This window comes from Atractosteus spatula, chromosome 3 (assembly GCF_055471065.1).
Source record: "Atractosteus spatula isolate fAtrSpa1 chromosome 3, fAtrSpa1.hap1, whole genome shotgun sequence".
NCBI lineage: Eukaryota > Metazoa > Chordata > Actinopteri > Semionotiformes > Lepisosteidae > Atractosteus > Atractosteus spatula.
In genome coordinates this window covers 5,795,091-5,819,067 of record NC_142708.1, presented here as the reverse complement: position 1 = coordinate 5,819,067, position 23,977 = coordinate 5,795,091, and the positions used below count along the sequence as shown (strand labels likewise).

Below are 23,977 nucleotides of genomic sequence, written 5' to 3'. Positions count from 1 at the left end.
CAACACAGAGGTGACAAATACACACCCATAACCGAAAACTGGCATACAATAACCACAGAGCTAGTATCCCTCCACAGCACTGAAAAGACAAAGAACACTACAGACCTTCCCTGCTGCAGTGTTTTGTGTGGTGTACATAAGAGTCAGGGAAGATCCTTTCTGTGCATTGAATTACACAATATAAAGTACAATTTATCAATAAATAAACAGCTCGGGGAGACTTTCCATAATTACATCCCTTGTCCGCCCCTCTGGAGATAGTAGCTGATCATAACCATCTATGAAGAATTTAATTAATAACCAACAACGAAGGCTGGCTTTCAGCAATTGAAGAACTCTGACATTACTGCACTAGACACTGGATTAAGACTAAATAAGACGCCCATTAGGATTGCAAATAATATGCAGGGACATTCCTGTGATTAATTATTCTCCTCGAGATAAGGGTAAAATGAATAACAAATTTGCAGTACATGCAAACCACCCATACCCATCAGATTTATAACATAATTAAGAGCCTGGTCATCTCTCTCAGTTTTCTGCTGTAAATTCACCATAAGATCTTCGCACTTTCCCCATGATTTTACTGTGGCTTCATGCTGTGCTACACTGGAGCAGGGGACCAGCTGTCTTAAGGGATGGCGCCAACGACACCAATGCCGAATCAAACACAGCCCTCAAAAGCAATCACAGCTGCCAGCCACGCCCATCCACCAGGATCAATAATAGGACCAATCTGCTTTATCCAACAGGACGTCGCAGGGCAGCCGGAGCGTATCCCGGGAAGTCAAAGCACAGCCATCAGCGCTTCTTCAAGCAGCCAAAAATAAAAGCATCTTTAAAAGTTGATAAATGCACGATTATAGTTTGAACACTTTCAAAAAAATGTTTTTTCAGAGCAAGACCACAAGTACGACTAACCACATATTGCTAATCTAACTTGCCACATTGAATTGCTTCATTTGTTTGCTGCAACGGGCCTTTTAAAAAAAAAATGTATTTATGATGGAACAAGTAATAGGTTTATTCCATTCCTAAAGAAAAGAAGAGAGAAAACACAACGTTTCGGCCGTGGATGATGTGTACTGACATTAATATTACGGCTCGTTCAACAATCTATCATGTCATACGTACATTTACTGTAACTGGATAGCCGACCAATTGACGTTGCGCTTACAGAAAGTTGTGTTTGAGGGTGCCTTGTCCTACATTGAAAAGCTGTAATAACGTGTGAAAGAGAAGGCTGTAATAATTTCCACAGTGTTGGGTTTTGGAGCTTATTCAGCCACCTGTGCAGTTTCTTGATCTTCTGTGGCTCTGGTGATCACACTGGAACATGTGTGCACTTGTAGGGGCAACTTGCCCAGTACCCCTGCAATCAGGAATTCTACAATACTTCACTATTCACCAAAGTTCTCCACTGCAAGGGGAAAGAGTGCTGGACTCTCTTCACTTTATAAGAAGGTTGGTGGTACAGTACATGAGGAGGCAGTAAACACAAAACTAAAAAGCCTTACTTTTAGCACTGAAAAGCAAGTCATTCAAACACAACAAAACGTTTCTTTTTTGTTTGGCAATACCAAAAGCACTGGAAATTGTTTATTAGAGGAGACAGAAAAATGTGGAAACGTACGGTAGCAGACTGGGAAAACAAGATCATATGTACAAACAAGTGGCTTCTGCAGAGACAAGGTAGTCACCCAAGCGAATGTTCACACAAGAAGTGGTGTAGCACAATTTCTAACGAACACGACCCAGGTTTTCTTTTGGTCAACTCTCATCTTGGGAGAGAAGGAAGTACATTGCTCATCCTCAGAGCTTCACCTCTGAAAACCACACTCCAGAAGTTTTTTATAAAGCAAGCTGCTACTGGAATAGAAAGTAGTCTTTAGAACTGCTGGCAGTCAATACTTTTCCTTGCATGCGAAGACGCTTGTGGGATAAATCACGATGCAGTACAACATATACTTAGCAAAAACAATTGCACTGCATCATGAAGCAGGTCCTACCACGAGAAAACGAAGGAATACATCACAGTTAAATAAAAAGAAAACAGTTCATTAGAAATCAAGATCATCAGGCCTTCCACAGTTTAGCTGCACTGCATGTAAGCGCATTCATGATCTATACATCCTGAACAGTCAACTTTAAACACACAGCTATAGTGTCAAAATCCGAGAACATATGATTTTGCTCCTGTTGGAGCATACCAGCTCGACTGAAGGAAAGGAGCTGAAACTGAATAAATCCATGTGATCTGTTCATCACCATGCAAAAGCGTTTGAATAATGCGCCTCAGAGGGGAAAGTGGTTTTTCTGGGGCAATGCTACTAAGGCTAAAGTAAGCAGGCAACGGGCAAGAGTGCAGCAGAGACAGCCGTGACTTCTACCTCTGAACAAGGGGATACAGATTAGTGATTTCATGCTGCTACCAGACGCATCCAAAGCATACATGCGCACGCCATCGCCTACAAAAGGAATAACTGCTATGTCTCAGCCCTTCTCGTGAGAAGCGCTGCATTTGTAAGAGATATTCAAAACTCGCTGAGTTCAACGGAACAGAGAGGTTGTTTTTTTTTAAGGAAAGGGCCCACTGCCGCTTCAGATCCTATTAAAAATGAATCTCTGCCGAAAAACTGAAGGACCACCTGCATCTTCCCAAATCCCCAGGCAGCTCTTCTCTGTGCAGGCTGCTGCATTATACAAGAATGAGCCGAGCGGAGAGTGCCAGCCTGCCTCCGTTCTGAGCGCTTTCCCCTCTCCGCTCATTAATCATTTACCAACACCCAGCTCCAACCACCTCAAACCGTCTACCAGCGCTTCAGCAGCAGCTTAACCCTTTCCTAAAGGTGGGGAGCCAGCAGCCCTTACCTCAGCAGACACTGCCTGATCCACCCAGATCCCACACGCGCAGCACCTGCGGCACTTCAAGGACCGAGGACACACCAATCGCCGGTGGCGCTTTAGGTTATGGGACGGAAAAGGCATTTAACGAAAGCTTTAAAATGCTATAAACACGTCAAGGTGAAGCAAGGACAGAGCGGCAGAAATCAGTCGCCAAGGTGACATAACATTGTTAATTAACAGGTGAATCAAGAATTTATTTCTGAACGGCTGGATGAACTCACGGAGCTCACCGCGTGCCCCTGCACCATTCTCTGGCAAGACAGAATCAGTCAGTATTTTCCCATCAGCAGTCCCTCCCTGAAACTCCTTTGTTTCCAGTAGTGAGAGGAACAGCTGTAACTACTACAAATTTATTTGGCCGACGCATTCATCCGATGCCTGTCCAACTGGGAACAATGAAGGCAAAGCACTTGGATCAGTGTCTCGCCTGGGATGTGAACCCACAGTTCAGATCTCTAACCCCCGCCCCACACGTGAACACACTTACGCCAGCAGCCATATCACTCTGCAGCTCACCCCTGGCAGCTCCACTGGAGCTCAGCAGGTGTGAGCCTGGTCAGTACCTGGATGGGAGACCTCCTGGGAAAAACTAAGGTTTGAGTGGAGTGTCCAGAAAAGTGCTATATAATTGTAAGCAATTATTATTATTAGAGACACTCCTTGACTTGCGTAACTATGCCAGATAGCCATGTACACGTGCTGTTATAGTACTCTGTTATTTTCTAGCTTGACAGCAGCAAAGTTTCCTCTCCTATTCCAAGTACTGCTTTGCTCCCATGCACGGCTTTGTGTAATTAAAACGCACTCAAAACGTTCTCCAATAAAAAGGAAAAAAATAATTTGTGTATTACACGGCCTCTGTAGAAATAAAAAGAAAAACTCGCGGGTTAAACACAGGAAGCTATTTAAGGAAGCTGTACACTCCTGGAAGTCATTTCCCCCTTCGTATACAAATCCACAGAAGGAAAAAATCTGAAAAAACGCGGGACAGTATTTCTGCTGAGCCCTGCGGACTCGTGCATGTGAACCTGTTGGCTGTAGCGCTCACCTGTCATGACATTCACTAACACCTCTCGGGGTGCAGCAGTCCCCACCCTGCGCACTGCACTTGGAGCCCACGAGCTGAGGTCCCTGGCACTGAAAACGACCCCCATTAAAACTGCTGTAGATACCCCAGGGGTCACGTCTGACATGACCCCAGAACACGACAAAATGCTCATTACATGTTATATAAAGATGACAACTATGACACATGTAATATTGTCAACAGTATTACTTTTGATGATACCTTGAAATTTGGGGGAATACATATTGTAATTACGTACTGTATTTTTGGACAAATAATGTAAATTAAAAGAATATACAGTAAGAACAGAGTAGGATTATTCACAGCCCATAAAAACAATGTCCTCACTAAATATACATATATTGTATACACATGCAATACATACTGCATAAAAACAGGTCTTTATATTATTAACTGTAAATGGCTTTAACCAGGTGATCTTACAGCACAGATTTGCATTTGCAATTTATATTACCTGTAAGCAAAAGGAATAATCATGAGAACACAGTAAGATAAAATAAATATTCAGGGGCTCACGTTAAAAATCTAAAATAATTTTTTACTCATACTCATTAAGCTGAAGGCTTTGTCCAAACCAATTCCTTCAATTTAACAAACTGCTGATTTGCATAAACTCACATAAAATTAAAATACCTTTGTTTACGGGCTCTGCAGCACACAAGAAGCGTCTGCGAGGAATGCCTGCGATTTCTGCTTTCTTTCCCAACTTCCTAATTGCACACAAGCCAGAAGCCCGGCGATGGGCAGCGACTGCACATCACCAGAGCTCCCCCCCCCACTGACACCTGTCTCTGTGTGAGCCACCTTTCTCAGTCTCAGGCCCCCAAGAGCTGCGGCTCTCTTTCTCTATCCGAGACGGGCAGCTCTCCGGAAACGCCTCCGGGGCCTCGGGGGCCGCTCAGGTGACGGATACGTTTCCCAGGACTTCGGCCTCCAGGGACGAGGCAGAAGAGAAAGCCTCTTCCAGAGCTGGATATGGCCCCACACACCCTGTGCCGGTGCGCTAAAGAACACAAGGCTCCAGAGCCGAAATGTTTCCTTTCTTTTCTTCTCTTTTCAGCCTGGAATAAACCTTTACTTGTTCCTTCGCAAAGATACAGATGTACCTCCAACCCTGTACCGTTGACGGGTTTATCGTCTCAGCTGACATAAGATAAGATAAGATCACTTTATTGGCCATATACAATTTCTTGTATTAAGAATTTGTCTTTTCGCATTCCCAAACCATGAGACACACAGACAGGGAGAGAAGCTTGGGGTCAGAGCGCAGGGTCAGCCATTTATACGGCGCCCCTGGAGCAGTTGGGGTTAAGGGCCTTGCTCAGGGGCCCAACGGAGTAGGATTCCTCTGCTGGCCGCAGGATACGAACCGGTAACCTTCCAGCCACAGGCTCAGATCCTGAGCCACAGAGCCACTGCTCTGCCCCACATGTAGAGACTAAAGGATTGCCCACCTGAGGAATTCAAAAGGCAGCTCAATAGCGCACTTTTAATGAGGCCCTAGCTGTGCGCAGATATATGATGCTCTCTTCCGATCATTTACTGTATATCAACATTACCACACAGACCTGCATGCCAGTCTTCGCCCTGTAGGTGGAGATATTCATAGGAATTGACCCCGAATTGCAACAGTAGGAAATGAACAAAACAGATCCACAATATATCTCCTGATATAAACAGAGGGAAAAAAAGAATACACTTAAGTGACGTTCTCTGCAAAATGTGCCAGGCGAGATCTAAACTTCGCGGTGTCAAAACAGCCCTTTTTGCATAGTACTGTCTTTAATATTCATAGTTGCCAAGAATCCAGCAGCTGTGTATTATCAAAGAACAAAAAGCCAAAAAATAGTTCTTCAACCCGGAAATCACACACAAAATAAAAAAAAACACTTTGGTTCCTTTTGAAAATATTTAATATTATTTTTTAAAAAGTGCTTGCATGAATATTTTCCTCTGTGAAGGTACCACACGTCTAGCATTCTAGCTGCCAAGACAATCCTGGAGTGAGGTAGGCACAGCATTAAAAACAGGACAGCAGAGGGCATATGTGGTAACAGCCCAATTACAATCCAAGCTCACTGCCAGGAAAAAAAGGTCCAGGTTAGTGCTTAAAAGAATCTAAAGTTTCAGCATTACGAAAGTTATCTGGACCAGAGATCCGCAAATGGGGACACAGCGAATGAAGAAATAATTAGCTGGATAAGAGATGATGTACCTTTTGGAGGAAGGACAGGTTTAACTCAACTTATTAAGGTGGCTGCCGTAATATTTTAATGAATGTGGCAAATTTGTATTCACAATTAAAGCAATTTAATTAATAAAACAGTCAGAAGTAACCAACAGTCCGATGGTGAAAGAAATCCCTCTGTTCCTAGAACTTCAGTGAGAGCAATGACACTTTCAAGCAATTAAAATGTTCCCTTAAGTACCACTTGATTCACACTTTCTCCTCTCATCGTAGGAGATCACAGGTTTGATAAAATGAGAAAAGGCCCTTGTACAAGAGGGCACCCTTGTGATTAGTCGCACCATGTAGACACTAAGAAGAAAACACTGAAAAATGCAGCTTAGGACAACGTTTTGCAACGCAAGTTAGAGACTGTCCACTTCTGCAATTCAACGGCACATTCAAATCTCAGTTAGGCTCATCGATTAAAAGAATCCAACGTACTGACGTTTTCCATCCCCGCATCTGCGCAGATCTGTGTGAAAGCCAGCGCCTATTATGAAAGAAAACAGTGCCACACGTATTCTCCGAGAAGCACTATTGATCTGCTGATGCTTTTAAAGCAACCCTTCCACAGACTTACACCACAACACACAAATTGCCAAGACCAACAGGGGGATGCATCAACCTGATGATCTAAGGCACAATGAACAGAGCAAGCCCATGGGATCGTGAATGATGGACCCTTTTCAGAACAGGTGAATAATAACTTCCTGGGAGCTGATCTGGCAACAGTCTGCCCTCTGTTAACAGCGAGCTTCTACTAGGAATCCGAAATCCCGTGTTCAAAACTGGTTTTGTCTCGGGCTGAAGTTTTTTATTTTAAATGCAGAATCCTGAACGGCATCGCTTCTCATGAATGTTATAAACGGATCGTGCCTCTGCCCCGTGGCTGGGCCCTGCACAGAGTCTAGCAGGTCGCTGTGATCCAAGGCGGAGCAGGAAAGAGAGCTGATGCCCCCCCTCAGTGCAAGGGCCAGGTTTTCGCAGGGTTCGCTCCTGCTCTTGCAGCTCCAGGTTCCCAAACGTGAGGAGCACGACCCCGCTGAACAGGGAGAGAATATGCATGGGATTCTGGATTTGTAAAAAAGGAAATCCAGTTTTCATAAGGTACGAGAAACATGTTGGATAACACAACGACTCCCCCTATTAAAAACACACATATTCTGCTCTGCACTTAACCATCATTATCAGGAAAGGGACCAAAACCAGCACTACCATCACGGTACAAAACTCAAGTTATATATAAGTTCTCAAACAAACGTACAGCATTTTGCTCTTACTTTGGATAAATGCAAGATGTGTAACTTACAGTATTATAAAAAAACATAGAAATCTTCATATTCTTCTCCTTCTTGGATCATATCCTACTTAAGCAAATAAAATAGCTGGCGAAAAGGAAAGCTGAAAGTTCTCCAACAAGAGAGCACAAGAGTATTCACGAGAGTATTAAACTCACATTCACTCACTTTACACAGCCCCAAAGAAGAGGCGTGCCATTCCGGCTGGTGCAACAAAGATATCTGTCCCTCTGCCGTTTGCTCTAATTCATGCACATTCCTTCTAAAAGGAAGGAATACCTGTTGTTCCCTTCTATCCGCTGTTATCTTAACAGGTAGAATGGCACTAATTAACCTACGCAGTGAGTTAACCGAGAATGTATCGACAAAGTACAACCCGATGCAACTTTTGCAGGATATTAAAACAAGAAACAACAGCTTTGACATTTGCTTCTGCGTTTGAAATGGTGAGACGCATCCGGAATGGTCAGACGGAGAGGTAAATCTTGTTTTTTTTGTCATACAATGACCACAACAATGAATTTTAACAAGCCTGAAAGGAAAGGCATTGATCCTCTCCCCCTGCTCAGTGATTTGCAATGACATTAGTGCGACTCCCAGCACTAATCCGCCGTGTAAGTCTTTGATTAATTCGGGCCTGACCCACAGCTGTGTTATGTGGCCAACCATAATGTGGTCATCCAGGCATCTTCCTGTGACTTGCAGTTTTTATTGCATTTGGAACAATGAGACTGCACGTTGTGCATTCCAATGCACCTCGCAATCGCAGTGCACTGCCTTTCAGATAACGGGGTGCTTTCTTCCTCTTGCGCCACATACACATTGCATCATGAAGCGAACGAGTGTTAAGTGAGTGTATTTGAGCAACTGAAAACCCTAAAAACACACGATAGATAACTTCCACTTTGCATTCCATGAACCATAACTGGCCATCTAGGATAAATAAAACTGGTTTAGGAAACTTCGTATGTATTTTTGCAACCCGAAACACAGTTCCAAGCTTCAGTAATCAGAACTTGCCCTTATGGTTTTCTACACACGTCAGACGACAATAAGATGTTCCAATGGTATGGATTTCTATCTCAGTCCTTATTCTTTTTCAGATTTGAATGTCTGTTTTTGTTTTTTTGCCATGGGTTACTACGGAACACCACAGTGACACACAGTAAGATGGATGTCAGGAAGGAAACGTGAAACGGACAAAAAAGCAAAACGCTCGAACACAGTACATAGATACTAAATATAAACACGAAAGGTTATTATGTATACAAGCTACAGGGAAGTCTACCAAGCTCCTTAATCAAAACCATATCATTTTTCTCTGAAACTCTGTTGTAAAACCACAGAGCTCTGTGGAACAACCATAGTGAGTCAGTATTTGGGTAAATTGGGCCCCCCTTTTGACATTCAAAATCATTAATAAAACCCATAAAACATCTGAGACCAGGCTCCAAGTTTTAACCCAATAAAATCCCCTTCAGTGCACTGGGTCAATTATAGAAGTACCCTGGGGAACTGTAATGCCTTTGAGCTAGTGCTCTTCCACGGTATCTGCGAATACAATGGTGTCTGCTGCATTATCTACCCAGCACAGAACTACACTCTTTCAAATCGGCATGCAGAGAGGAAACACTATAGCACTGGAGAACAGCTGCTGCAAAATGAACTGCAGTATGACACATACTGAAGGTAGCAGCTACTTTGGTACTAAGGAAAGCAACACTGTGCTCTTTTTTTCTTTGTCTTTGCCAGACCTAAAACTGGCATTTACATCACTATTGCGCCAACCCAATTATGAAGAGCCACAGAACCGGAACAACATTAGAAATTCTAGATTAAAGAGCAAACTTTATTTTTCAAAACTGACACACGGACATATCAGGGCTTCTTGGGGTAAAATCAATACTTCCGCGACTTGCATTTGCTTCATTCCCTTTAAGCAGCATGCAAAGCGCATCCGTTTCTCTTGCGGGTTCCTAATGACTGCAGCCTCGGTTGTAGATTTCTACTGTCGGCGGGCTCATCCCTGCTGGTAATTATATCGGTGGCGTACAGAAAATGCCATTTTAGGAAGCGTTCGAGGCGAGATCAGTCATTTGGGTCTGAGCCGCAGGAAATGGGCAGCCGAGGAACGCGGGCGGCCCAGACTTGAAGTGCAGAGAGAGCAGGCAGCCCCTTCTGCTGCCAGCAGTCCTTATCGGAGGACTGCCAACGACGCCTCATTACAAGAAAGGTCTCCTTGTCCCTGTTCAGCACAGACCTGCTCATTTTATTTTTCAGTTATGACAGATAAAAAAGCATTTATTTTCCAATCACCACGGTCGGTAACTGAGCTTGGTGATAAAAGCGGGCTAGTGCCCCCATTCGCTCCAAACAGAAATGATGCCACGTTTCATGCAGCTGAAATTCAACGTGGATGAGAGCAAGATGCTGCACGCAGACAGCAAGAACATCCATTTTCAACACTCAAAAGAATGGGGCAATACATGAGCAAGACCTAGGAGCTTAGTAAAAGTAAAAAATGAAGACCAGCAAAATGCATGGTTTAGTTAAAACTGCAGGGGTGTGTTCTCCAAATGAAGCTGAGCAATAGTTACGTCCTGCTTTTCACAGACCGTGTTGTGGTTTGGTTTACAATAATAAAAGATATTAAAGTTAATGAGGCAGCACAAAGGAGAGCAACCAGACTACATCTTGGCCAGAAAGGAAAGCCATAATTTTATTTTGGGAAAAGAACCTTTTCAGCCTTGAACAGGCAACGTGACTCAGCTCACCAAAAGCCTGAAAGATCCCGACTGCGCCATTCCTGGGGACATCTACAAGACTGACTCCGATACAAGGACCCACCTGGGTCTACAACTGGAAATTGGGCTTATGGACAATTAGGACAGAAAACAAGAGAGCCTGGAAGAATCTCCTTATCCATACTGTTGCAGCTGACTGTGTTGGGTTCTTTAAGAAGCGGCTTGGTGGGATCACTGAAACAATAAGCAACCAAATGAGTAAAATGGGCCCAATGGCCACGGCTCTGTAATGTTTCTTACGCCTTTATGTCCTTAACCGCAGGAGAAAAAAAGAAAAAAACCTGCAAAGCACCTTTAGAAATGATCAATTCTGGTACGAGTAAGATAAAAGAGGCAACATGTGAACCTGGTGCTGTCTTTCAACAAGTCTGGCAATACAAAAATGACAAATTATCATTCTTTTACTCTTCTCCTGACCTTCGCCTTGAAATTCCAGTTCGTTAACACAGAAGCAGCTTCAGAATATCAATAAATAATACCCGGACTGAATTTTAGCAGGGCGGGCCAGAAGCATCCATGAAAAAATACACAAAAAAAGGCACTTTGTGCGGCGTTTCGACAGCAGCTGTAAGCATGAATGGAGGACGGCAGGTGGGTGGCGGAGAAGCCCGTGTTCCTCACAGGGTGGAGGAGCTGTCGGTGGGCGGAAAAGAGTTCAAGCTCTTTCAGGACAAGGCAGCGGACCCTGCGGCCCTCGGCTGATCAGACCCCAGCCACGACGCGGCCGGCGACAGCAGAGTACTCACGCCAACTGGACAGGCAGCACGTTCTCCCCCCTCCCACAGGGCCCCCCTGGACTGGACAGCCAGCACGCCCAAACGAGCCCCTGCTTGAGCCCCCACTGGACAAACCAAAGAGGGAACCCAGACACAGAGCAGCACAAAGATGACCCCTTTCAGAGGTCAAATTCGTGACATCCGCCACAGGTCTCAACAAACGTCTCCATTGCCTTTGCCTTCACCATAATCCAGCTGTTATATTACTGGAGAATTTCCCTCGCACGAGACTGTTGCCACTTCCACAGAGGTCATTTTGCTTAGACTGCGGTTCTGGCTTGTGATGCGTGTAGTGTCATGTCATGAGCTCTCGTCTTGGGGAAGGATATCTCACAGCCTCACCTCGGTTATAGCTGCGCTCAGAATGGAACTTGGGAAGCCAAAATCGAGATCCTTTTCCTTTTTTTTCCCCCGACGAGTGTAAATTACCCTCAGGTATAAGTATTTGCAGGGGGAAATAAGAATACCTGTAACACCATTTGTTCCACAATTAGATTCTCCTCAATGTGAAAACGCGCTTCCCCTTTCAGTCAACGAACTTTCAGTCTGAGGGGACAACAAAGATACTCCATGAAAACGAAAAGAACGGCACGTTCTTAAGAATTAATTAATTTTTTTTTCCCGCATTTTTGCGGAGATGGGTCTGGAGATGAGGCTTTGTGTCTGGGAGCGTAAGAGCCACTGTCCACATTCCCAGTGGGGCAGCAGCCTTTAGGCTCGTATTTTCCACTCTGCCACTGGGGATATTGGGGGTGTGGGGTGATGCCGGCTGTCTCCCAGTGTGGACCAGCACGTCAGAGTGGCGCTGTGAAAGCTCAAAGGGCTGACAGATCTGCAGGACAGAAACGATGTCAATGTAATCAGAGCACACGCTATGCATTTGACAAGTTCTGAAATTATTCCAAACATCCTATTGCACAAGATCTGTTTTCTTTTTTTTTTTAACAAGTGCAAATTACCCTTAGGCATAATTATTTGCAGCAGGAATTAAGAATGCCTGTAACACCATTAGTTTCACAATTAGATTCTCCTCAATGTGAAAGCGGGCCTCGTCTTTTCAGTCAACGCAACCGCCTGAGGGGACAACGAAGATTGTCCATGAAAACGAAAAGAACGGCATGTACAGTACAATGCGCTGGCCTCAGTCAAAATGATTTTTTATTAGTTACACGTTATAAATTACCTGTTTACCTGTTAACAGCAAATGTCATTTTTGTTGTAGAACTTGCTTATAAAAAAAACTGAATAATCCAAGCTCATAAAACTGATTATGCCACAGGTTTCGAAATCAAGAACCTCTTGTTTACCGTCACAAAACGTGATTTTCTGTACTATCCTTCCCTCAAACATACATCCTGCAAAAGTTAAATAAAAATAAAATGATTTTAAATGAGGGCGGCACAGTGGTTAGCACTGAGGTGCTGGGATCAGTTCCTGAGGTCCCGTCTGTGTGGAGTGTGCATGTTCTCCCTAAGTTCACATGGGTTTCCTCCAGGTGCGCCAGTATCCACCCACAAGTCCAAAGGCAAACTGGTAGGTTGACTGGCTTCACGGGGATGAGAGGAAAAAAAAAAGCTGAGCTGAGCTCCGTACAGCTGCAACACAGGGGTGCAAAGAGTAGTTGATTTTACTACACACTTATAAGGCAATAGTGTCACATAAGGCCTTTCACCATAATAGTTATTAATGTTATTAAGTGCTGTAATAATGTACAGATCAAAGAAGACAAAAAAGTTTGTCTGCGATGGACTGGCAGCCTGTCCAGGGTGTATCCTGCCTTGCGTCCACTGCTTCCCACAGCGGGCTCAGGGCCACCAGGACCCTGCGCTGGACAAGCCGGTTACTGAAAGTGACGTGACGTGATTTCAAATGAATTTCAGTCATTAAACGATAATACTTCTACCTTTAGAATGTTTTTTTTTTCATTTGGCAGATTAGGAAAAAGAGTTTGCGAAAGGCTATTACACAAACAATTACAGGAAACAGGTGATGAAAAAACAAACTATTAAACAATTAAAAGATGAACTTCAATCTTTTTTTTGGGGGGGGGGGGGGGGGATAAACACGCCGAAGCCAACAGTAAATCAAAACGTGATTTCATTATTAATGTACTGTGGGGCATACTTATACACAGACAATTTGTTCCAAGTATATAGCAATGTACAACAGCGAAATGAATACATAACAAATTAAGATCTTCACTCGTCTTCCATTTGAAAGTGTACTATAATTGCAAGACCTCTGTTTGTTTAGTGTAAGCAGAAAGCGGCTACATTATTTATCGTCTCCTCCTGCACTGTAGGCATAACAAATTATAACTGCATATTACCAAGGATCTTGGGGACTGAGAACTTATAATTTGTGCCTTTAACCTATAATTAGGCACATTCCCTGCTACTCAAACGGCACTCCAAGGAAATACTGTTAATTGGCAATAAAGAAGACGAGCACTGTGTTTAGAGTGAAGGCCAGGCCACACGCTCTACAATGCATTTGAACTTGAGTTCTCAAGGAGCTGTTTTTCCAGAGATGACATCAGCTTTATTTGCTTTCGTATCACATTTTCTGTGTAAACGCCCTTGCCTTCCACTGTACCATATATATCTATACATTCACACTGGAATGAACTGCTGCTCTGAGAACGGAAGTCCAAATACTGCCAAAAACTCAGGTACTGAATCTCTTTGTTTTAAATAATTAGATAATAAAACACGATAATTAGAAACAAACAACAGTTTAAAAGGCATAAAACAGCCTTCTAGGAACAGTGTAAGAGTCCATGCTAAATCCATGGTTTTTTCCCCCCCCATCTTTAGAAGCCTACATAATGAAATAAAAGGGGCTTGTATCTGCTTTCTGGAAGCAAAAGAAGCACATTCTAGTGTCACTTGTGCCGTACTAGTTAATACAAACCCAGCCAGATCTTATTTGAGAAATGTATGTTACTCCAAAAATTAGAAAATAACAGTTACACTAAGGTACCATGAGGCACAAAAAAAAAAGATAAAAAACAAATCAGTGGCATCAGGATGAGGAAAAAAAGAATTCCATTCATAGAAGATGTTTTCTTGCTCAAATGGGTACTATTAATAAACTTTAGCACCAAAATGTTTGTTTTGCTGATTTGTTTTTTCAGTCCAGCACTTTTTAATTTTTTTTTTATTCCAAGACACTGATGTTTACACAAGGGGGTACTGTATATAAAACACATTATCTCATTCAATCGTGCAGCGGTATTTTCCGTTTCAGAGCAAACATGCTGCAGTGCATTTATAACAAGAGCCAAATCCCCAAACTCTACGAATAAAAGAGAAACGGAGATAGAGTACTTTTTCCTTCAGGTTTTTTTGGGGGGGTGGGGGAGGGGGGGGACTTGCGATTTTCCACCACAGTTTTCTTGGCATAAAAGTTAGGAGCGAAAAACTGACGCCTACAAAACATGCAGCTGTGGCCCTGGTCTCTGAAGAATACTCCATATGCAAGCGTCGGTGCTCCTCACAAAGACAGGACTCTATACATTGATGACTTTGTTACTGTTGTACAGCACAAACATGCTTCTTTCCTACGTTTTGTGCTTGATTTCATTTTCTTGCCAGCTGTGCCGTGATACTTTTTCCCTCCTAATTTGCAAACTGAAACGCAAGTAAAACGTTTCCTGCCTGAATCATGCTGCTACCTTAGAAATGAATACGTCCGTAGAAGAGGGCCCCGGTATGGAAACAGGGCTTTGCGCTAGGGGAATCAAGTTGAACAGCTCCCCGGTATGGCCAGCTGAAAACCATGCATCAGCCAACAGTGGGTCATCTTAAAACTGTCTTTGAAATCCTGAATCTGCCCACAGTGTGCATCTCGTGATGTTTTGTCTGCGACGCTCGTAAGCCTATGCAAAGCAGAACTGCCAGAAAGGAAGATCCTAGAGCCAGTGACGGGAAGATCCAGCCGAACCCGCTACTTGTCCAAACCCTTGGCTTTCTACTGCCTTAGGAAGGGGACGGTACGTACTACAGGTTTAAGAAGTACGGGCGCCATGAACGTCCAACACAAAGCTTTAAAAACCAGCATTTTCTGCATTGGTCTGTCTGTTTGTAACCCACTCTTCCAATACCAACACAGCTACAGAAGATATGGCAGTAACCAAAAACAATGGACTGCAGTGGAAACATCATTTACCTGTCCTTGCACAGAAAATGCGTTAACCCAGATGCTGGCAGGACAGAACCCAGCTCAGCAAAACTGCTGTGTCCTCCTTTTTTTTTTAAAGATCCACCACTGTAAAACCCCCTCTCACGACAAAGGAAATAAAAATGTCAGTATGTCGCTCCACTCAGTGAGGACGCCCTAGAGTGCCCTACGGTAGGAGGCGCTTGGGAAATTAAATCATGCTTCCTGCCACTTCCAGCGCAGTTACAGCAGAGGTTTTGTTTTATTGAATTATTGCTAAGTGACAATACAAGAACCTTAACAGACATAACAAACATCCCGAGTTCTGCTATGTATCCATTGTCTTCCAAAGTGACTGCTTTTTGCCATTAGGTGCTTCTCAATACAGCATGTAGAGTACGCACTGTACAGTATGTTCAGGTTAGCTTTTATAACATTTCATTTCAAAAGCCCCCGGCGAATAGGCGAAAGTTACATTCAAAAAGCAACTGGTTTCAGATACAAGTGACAAAAGCATGACTGTCTTAAATGAACAAGAAACTGAGGGACATTGTGTTTAAGAACTAAATCTGCAACTTACACAGTAACTATGCACATACTGTAATTTTACAATTATTTTTCCCCAGCCTCTTATTAAATTTGATGTTGATAAATGCCTCCTCTTATGACTCACGTGTAGTCTATTCTGCCATTGTACAATGAGTGGGATAGCCTGTGAAGCACCAGGACGATTTTGAGTTTAACCCTCTACCTTATTAATTAACCATGGTAGACCATGGTTCTTCACCATATCACCAAGTACTGCGAGTGAGTGCCACAGCCTTCCTTTGTATCTCTACATTTTTGAAAAAGGTAATGAATCAAACAGCAAAACTACGTGGGCATGTCTTTGTGCACTAGGTGGACAATTATAATGTTTTGCCCTTAACATCTGCACGACTGCACGACTGCAGTGCGTCATTTTCTCTTCTGGGTTTGTTGCATGATAAGAGCGGTCCCCTATTCCTCATGAGTCATATTGGTTGTTAAGTCATCCAAGCCGGCATTTTTTTAGAGCATGCTCAACAACTCCCTTTCTCTGACACGACTACACCAGACGTGCACGCTGTTAGAAAATAATTTAATTTATCATTTTAACATCACAGCAAATTTGTGATCCGCTTTTGTTAAAATGGTTAAAATTGGACATGCCAAGCCCTCTGCAATGGTGTGGACAGAAGACCAATCAGCCCAGTATCCTCACCACGGATGCCCACTCTGGCCCCTGCTGTTTGCCCTGTCTCTGCAAACACCAGCTCCAGCTGCCTACTGCTTCTGTCAACAACACTCAGCTCTGCACACCACTCCACGCTGGTAGTCCTGTTCTTCCTAGACCATGTCCGTGTCATGCTAGCCCTAGCTCATTTACTGTTCTTTATGGTTCTTGGCCCTCTGTCAGGGAATGCAACTGATTGATCAAAGTCGGCTTCATCGTCCTTTAATTTTCTTTAATGGAGAAAACCGGTTCAACTTCAGTCGTGCTGCTGGTTAAACGTTTCAAACACCCCGGTATTGAGATCAATTCCTCTTTACGTCATGTGCCATGACAGCAAACAGTTTTAATTAAGTAGTTCAGGTGGGGAGCTGCGTCAGCAGGCGTAGGCTGCAAAGGAACAAGGAATAGGTTTATTCCCTGCTGAAAAGAGAAGAAAGAAAACACCTTTTTCAAAAAAACGTTTTTGTGTTTTCTTTTTCTCTTTTCAGCATGGAATAAACCTATTCCTTGTTCCTTTGCAGTTTTAATTAACATTTTGAAATGGGGAACACGGTCTTCAAGAAGAGAACATGGTTTCCCAGTTCTCTTCCCAGCTTGATTCTCCGTAGTAAAAAACGAGAGGCACTTCCTCGCGTGGGTTTGTTTCAGATCCACAACTCCCCTTTCTCCCCCTTTAGAGAGCTGGGATATGAGAGCCGCAAACTCGAATTCCCAAATTCAGAAGGAAAGGGAAGCAAAAGAGTATTAAATTCTCACCTCTACAGCAGGAAGGATCTGCAGGGTGCCCAGCGCTGACAAACTTTAAAGGCCTTTTCACAGATCATTTCTTTCTAAGTGAGCCGGAGCTCACTTGGGAGCGAACTCCAGGGTCAAAATAAAAACAAAAAGGAGCTTAGTTCCTTTTGTTTTCACCTATGAAAGAGACTGCGTTCACTTCAAAGAGAACCGGGTTCTTTTTGCCCGCTCAGATTTGTGGATGGAGCTCTTTTTATTTCTCCACTGCTCTGTTGCAACGCTCCTTGCACACCGCAGGTGAGCAAACGCTGCATCTTGGCATACTGAGGAAGATGGCAGCTGGGAAGATCTATGCTGTTTATTCCAGCTTTTTCTTTTTTCAAGTTTTTTTTTTGTTTTGCAGCTTTCAGGGAAAATCATCAATCAGACATTGCCAAAGAGCATTTTTTTTAATGTTCAAGTTTGATGGCAAGCTGGTGTGAAAGTGCATTGCTGCCATCCACAAAAAAAAACATTTATCACATAATTATGTAATAATTATCGCATGTTTGCATGATAACTATTTGAATAGTAAAGTGTGACATAATTACATGAAAGTTATCAATTACATGACAGTAAATTACACATTGTTACATGATAGCTTACTATAGAACACCAAGCCTTGAAAATGAATTCAGGCTGAATATAATAAAAGACTGTGGAGCTTAAGAACAAGTCTTTGCTCATTATGAATCCCCTATTTGAATGAAGTATAATGCAATGCAGGGAAATGTACCTAACGACTAAAAAACAGAGCTGACAAGCTGATATTCAGGCACACTATCCAGCCCTGTAAGAATTAACTGCATTATGTTACCAGCTTATGATTAGTTTTAATAGATGCAAAAACACAAATATGACAGTAAAGCAGAAGAGTGGAGCACACATCAGGCCTTTAGAGTTGTATAGCTTCTTGAAGGTTGTGGGTTCAACTTGCAGGTGAGATAGTGCTGCTCCACCCCTGAGCAAGGTACTTCACCCAGATCACACCAGAAAAATGCCCTGCAATTGGGAACTAGGTGCAAATGGGTACTGTCCAGGTCATTGTCAATAATAATTAAACTATTATTGAGCATACCTCCTTGCGCTGCATACTATATGTAATAGCTTTCATTTAAATGAAATGAAATCATCATGAAATTCTGTGCAAAAAGTATTATTTTGTTAGAGGCAGCGGCATGCTTCTGAGCAATGTATACAGTCCTCCACCCTGTATGTATTTTCCACATCCAGACATTCGCATTCTAGTGTGGATCATTTGGAAAAGGACTCAAGATCACAGTTTTGTTCACACTGCACAAATTAAAATCAACCAGACCAAGCTCCTTGGCACAACCTACAGTAACTGAGTCCACTGTTGACCACTCCCTTATACCTAATCAATTCCTTACAGGCAATGTCCCCTTTTCTTCTTCTCTGTGGACTCATAAAGACAGCTACATTCAAGGTGGTCTTCACATATTCTAGGATCTGCAATCTCAAACTTCCGGGCTTCTCTTTCTTTTTTTACTTACGGCTCTACTACTCTGCAATGCACGTCTATGGCACTCCCTGGCGGGGAGGTTGTCTACACACCCAACACATAATCTGTCGGGCTTTAAAAACACAACAGAACAAAAGGACTGGCGTCCTCTATCTGTACCTCTCTGTCCAAGGCTACTTACAGTCCTTACAATTTGGCTTGCTGGGAGCGTGAGATGGATGAGGGTGGGAAGGAGCACATTGTATAGACCGCCACTGTCTTCTTGCATTGCAGTGGATGGAACAAGGGACATCTTGCTATAGACTACTACGAACATCACTTTAAAGGCTTCTCGCAGCAAAAGGCTTGGCCTTACCACACCGAATGTCAAATAAATTAAACCAAAGGCACTGAGCGAAATTTAATCCAGGCAAGCACAAAAAAAGCAAAGTAACTTGGCACACCTCTACCCTTCCTCTCTTACATTAATTACTCTTAATTCTTACATCTTTAGATCAAGCCACCATTTTTTTAACATTTTATTCCCCTTAACAAGGAGAAAAAAATACTGTGACAAATTAAACATAAAATAATCACAGAGCATGGTAACTTTCAAGCTGGCAAACACCTCAGACAGTTTTCCTTCCAAGAGCACAAGCAACACTTTCCCCTGCAGGTAAGATGCAACACCTTTAAACTTCTTTAAGGTCAAGCAGCCTAATTGGGCTGGAATTGAGATGCTCAAATAAAAAAAAGTCTTTGCAAGAAAAGAAACGAACAAGCTGCAGTGTCAACTGACATACTCACATAGTCATGAAAGGCCTTTGCTTCGCTGGAGTGCTCACAGGTCTCTCTCCTCTCTGGAGCTGCACAGTAGAGATCCCAGAACACACTGCAATACAAACAAAGCAACACACGGGCGCCTCAGTCTCAGTGTGCCGTTCTGGTGGTCAGTCTTTCCTTCAAGACCGAAAAGGCCGGTCATTCTAAACACAACTTTTTCCTCCTACCCTGTACGTATTGAATTTTGTTTTTCACTTTTCACTGCAGTTTTTTTCTTTTTTTTTCTTTATCAATGTTACAGCATCCTTGTGTTTGGAGAGGTGCTTTATAAATAAAAGTTGTTTTTTATATTATTAGTAGTATTTGTATTATTTGAACAGGATAGGTCTCTCAGAGATAGCTGCATATTTTGTGATATTTGCATTTCTAGGTAAGGAATTGAAATACAAAATCAGTGTTCTAAATATGCTCTTTTCTCAGCACATTTTTCATTCTTTATCAGGAAACACGGGAGGCTGTTTGGTACTTGCAATGGTGTAAAATAAGGGAAATCATTTGTATGAATGTCAGGGGACACAAACTTTCTCTCTGATTTGCTCTCTGGAGTAACAAACGTATTTTAAAACTACATTGACTTTTTTCAGCCTGGGTGCTTAACTGGGTGCAAAACTAGTGTCTCTTTGCGTGCAGTGAATTATCTTGAAGAATCTGGTTCTTTTCATACGTTGGATATAAAAAATGCTAGAGCAAAGTGACAGTGGGTGAAAATACCCACTACAAACAAAATAACTAAACCCTTTTCTTATTCTGCTTTTTGTCATATGTTTTAGCCAAAATCTTACAGGTATTTTTAATCCTGGGGTAAAACAATTATATAATAAGAATGAAACACAATAGGAAACAAAGGCTCTACAGAAGAAACAATAAAAGCATGTGAAAAGAAAACTAAATACATGGGCCGTCTGGTTCTAGGCATGCAAATTGCTGCCCCGTTCTGAAAGGCAACATTATTCATCAGTTCTATCATTTAGTAACATGCATCCTGCGGGGACTCTGGGAAGGGCTTCAGGAATCTAGAGCAGTCAGAGGGTTAAAGGGGACGATGAGGTGCAATTAACGATATGTGTGGGAAACAATGAAGGAGAACTGTAAGCCAGATAACAGGAAAGGGTGTTGGGTATTGGGTATCTTGGGTATCAAAAACATTAGTCAGAGAACCAAGGTCAGAGAAATCAGAAAATTACTGATTCCGTGCCTCATCTTCTCATCTGCCCTGAGAAACGCAAGATAATTTGTATATAAGCTGCTGAAATTCTGTGGCTCTCTCCTGCAGTGACTGCAACGCTTTTTCAAATTGTTAGGTTTGAAGACAGTTCTACTGGGGAGTAATCTCTCCAGTTCTAGCCTGGAGGGTGCAAGCCAGTTGAGCTGTCTGTGAAACAGCTGCAGCACATACAGTAAATCCGAATATGCTCCACATTCCTGTTGTCCCGAGAATCATCCTTTTACCACTCCACACTGGTTTAAACAACTGCAGCAAATACACACTTAAAACTCTGAAGAAGAAAACAAGCAGCTGTGTGCTTGCCAGTGCTGAGTAACTGCACATTTGTTTCATGTCATTAGTGTACGAAGAAACCTTTTGAGCAGAGCAAAAACACACTAAATGGTATTTGTAATCTTATAACCGCAGTCAATGCCACAGTTAAGTGTTCAAAAGTACAGTATGCAATGACATCATGGAGTGTTTAAAAAAATACAGCTGTCAATTTGAACACTGAACATTTCTATAAGGTATAATAAAAATACTTATTATCTTGCTCATGAACTTCCTATAATTTGCTGATCCACAAACCAATACACTGCAGACAGAGCAAAATAAAATTTCGCTGCACACTATGTACTAATGATAACTCCAACTACTAGCTTTCGAAAGGACCTAAAAGGAAAAATGCAAGATATGCACTCACAACTGAGATGCTTTCTAGTAGAATGTTTTTTTCTTCACAAAATGAAGAATAATTCAGCTTTATGGCATGCAGTAAGATTCTTTTTTTGTGTGTTTACACAAGTACAAAATAATCACGCGGTACAAACGCTATCACAAGGAAAAGACTGAAGCACTCCCACCGCTTCAAACCGCCATTCATATTGTCCTCCTGATGCCCCTCGCTGCAGGGACGCTCAAGAAAGCCTGTCAGCACAGACCAACACCAAGTCAAAGTGGGTGGACAACACCACTGCTCAGAGACGTGCCATCTCAGCCTTCATGCACCGCAGCTATCAAAACTCACATTAAGTGAAAAGTTTTACAGCAAAGCTTTGCATTTCCCTTCCTGATTTTCTAAACCTTCCAAATCAGAATAAAATCTACCAGCTAGTTTCGGCCACTTCTCCCTGAGTCTGCATCACATCCAATAATGACGATCGACTGACTATCAGCAGAACTGCAGCGGATAGCTCCCATGAGGGAGAGTCATACTCAGGATGAAACTCAACGCCACAAGCCTTGTGTTGGGGAGCAATTCCTATCCCTACAGAAAAGACAGGAGTGAGGCAAATGCACAAGTGCGATCAAGGTGAGCTTCCTTTCACTAAGGAAGCGAGAAAATGAAGACGAACATGGACTTACCACCACCACGAATGAAGAAATCCAGGGGGCTCTCCTAGTGTGATGTTCTTCTCCCATCGTATCTTGAAGAAGTAGAAAAAAGCGAGTTCAGAGCAGAGCACTGCTGACCCTACTGAACAGCGTTCTTTTCTTTCTTTAGTCTTTATGCTTTTGGTACAGCAAGAAAACACTCATGAGGCAGACATACAACACACACCACAAACAATAAACAATCGATACCACTCTATACACAGCAGAGCAATAACGACTGAGCAGACAGTGCAGTGGTTAACAGGAAATACTTTTTAAAAAGGACACAAATGTATTCTTTTTGGTAGAAATAATTTCACCCATGATCAAGTCACTTGTACCTAGCTTTAAATTAGTCATGTTGTTTCATATTAGGTACTGTAAATCTGTTTCTATATTTTCAATAGGTCCTCTAGCCATGAGGAGAAAATTAATAATACAAATTTGTAATGTAAAACTGATTTATTTTCAACTTGCACAGTATAGACATAAACTCATGGCAAATCATTCACCTACCAGTGTGTTGGCATTAAAATTAAGTGTCAATGAAATATAACACATCCCTTTTGTAAAATGGATTAACATCACAGTTTGATATTACCAGCTCCATTTTTAGCATTAATTCATCTGCAGTTTAACAATAAGAACCAAAAAATAAAATAAAATAAAATAAAATAAGTTAACAGTTTCATCTGCACTTTGAATTTTTCTTCAAAGGATCCAGAATGAATCCTGAAACATGGCAGGAATCAAAACATTCAAACGCACGATACCTTTTTCTCCCCCCTTAACTGAAATAAAATCCCTCTCCCTCCTTCATCTTATCTGCTCACGAACTCTGCAGTTTGTATTCTTGTAACTACTGCAGCTGTTCCTGTGGAGGGCTTTTTACACTGCTTGCAAGCCATCTCCCATGTTTAAACACCTGTAACAACACACAGAGATCTAACACCAGCGGGTCGTAGGGAACTCATAGCCTGATCTCAACTGACTTCAGAAGCTGCTCTGTAAGGTGGGACCCGGGCAGTACCTCCAGGGAAAACAGACTGGTGGCCCAGTAGCTGGCGCTCTTCCCTCTGGACCAGAATTCCCTAACTAATGCTCCGGTATGGTGACTGGGGACACTGTGCTGTACTTCCAATGAGACTTTACATTTGCTGTAGCTCATGCCAAAGATTGTCCAAAGACTGGGGCAATCGAGCCCTGCATCCTGGCTACATTTTACCGACGTTTTCACAATCTGGGCTTCCAAAAGTCCCCCGTTAATTTAACCGCTGAAGGAATTTTGCATTTCCCTGCCTGACCCGCCGTGTGGCGGGACCGGCTCCCATGAGCTTTGGAGTCCTCTGTACATGCAAGTACATGTGAATATTATTATAATACATGTCAAAAACCTCGACTGCTTAGTCAATGTCAGTAAAGGGTTTAATAATGAATAGGGGAAAAACAAAATCAGTAAGTTTTTAAATATCAGTAAGTTGCTCAATACAGAAAAAAAATGGTGAAAAGGCACACAATAAACGTATTCAACTCCAGACTCACCTGTGAACCTTACATCAATTGACACATGAGCAGCCCTCTGCGGAAATGCCACAGCATTTTGAACTGGGCCCTAACTTGCTTTTGGGACTGCATGATTGTTCACCCTCCACCGCAGCTTTATCGCGACTCTCTGGTCGTCTCCAGAGATGACGTCACTCCAAGCTGCTGAGAATCTGAGTCTTTGCGGTTCTGCCCCCCCCCCCCAGGCCTCCCCCTCTCCGTGCAGCACAGCCAGCCAGCCAGCCAGGTCCCACTGT

The 23,977-nt window shown here is 42.7% G+C and overlaps 1 protein-coding gene across 2 annotated transcripts in view; it reads right to left on the bottom strand.

The window, feature by feature from the left end:
* LOC148837298 (single-stranded DNA-binding protein 2) overlaps positions 1–23,977 on the bottom strand; it is a 155,525-nt gene that overhangs the window by 91,450 nt on the left and 40,098 nt on the right. For both annotated transcript variants that reach the window (XM_088910264.1, XM_088910265.1), the window contains exons 3-4: positions 22,170–22,231; positions 19,562–19,646 (exon numbers count right to left, since the gene is read on the bottom strand). In XM_088910264.1, the coding sequence (XP_088766390.1) occupies positions 19,562–19,646; positions 22,170–22,231 (147 nt within the window). The remainder of the gene's footprint in view (positions 1–19,561; positions 19,647–22,169; positions 22,232–23,977) is intronic.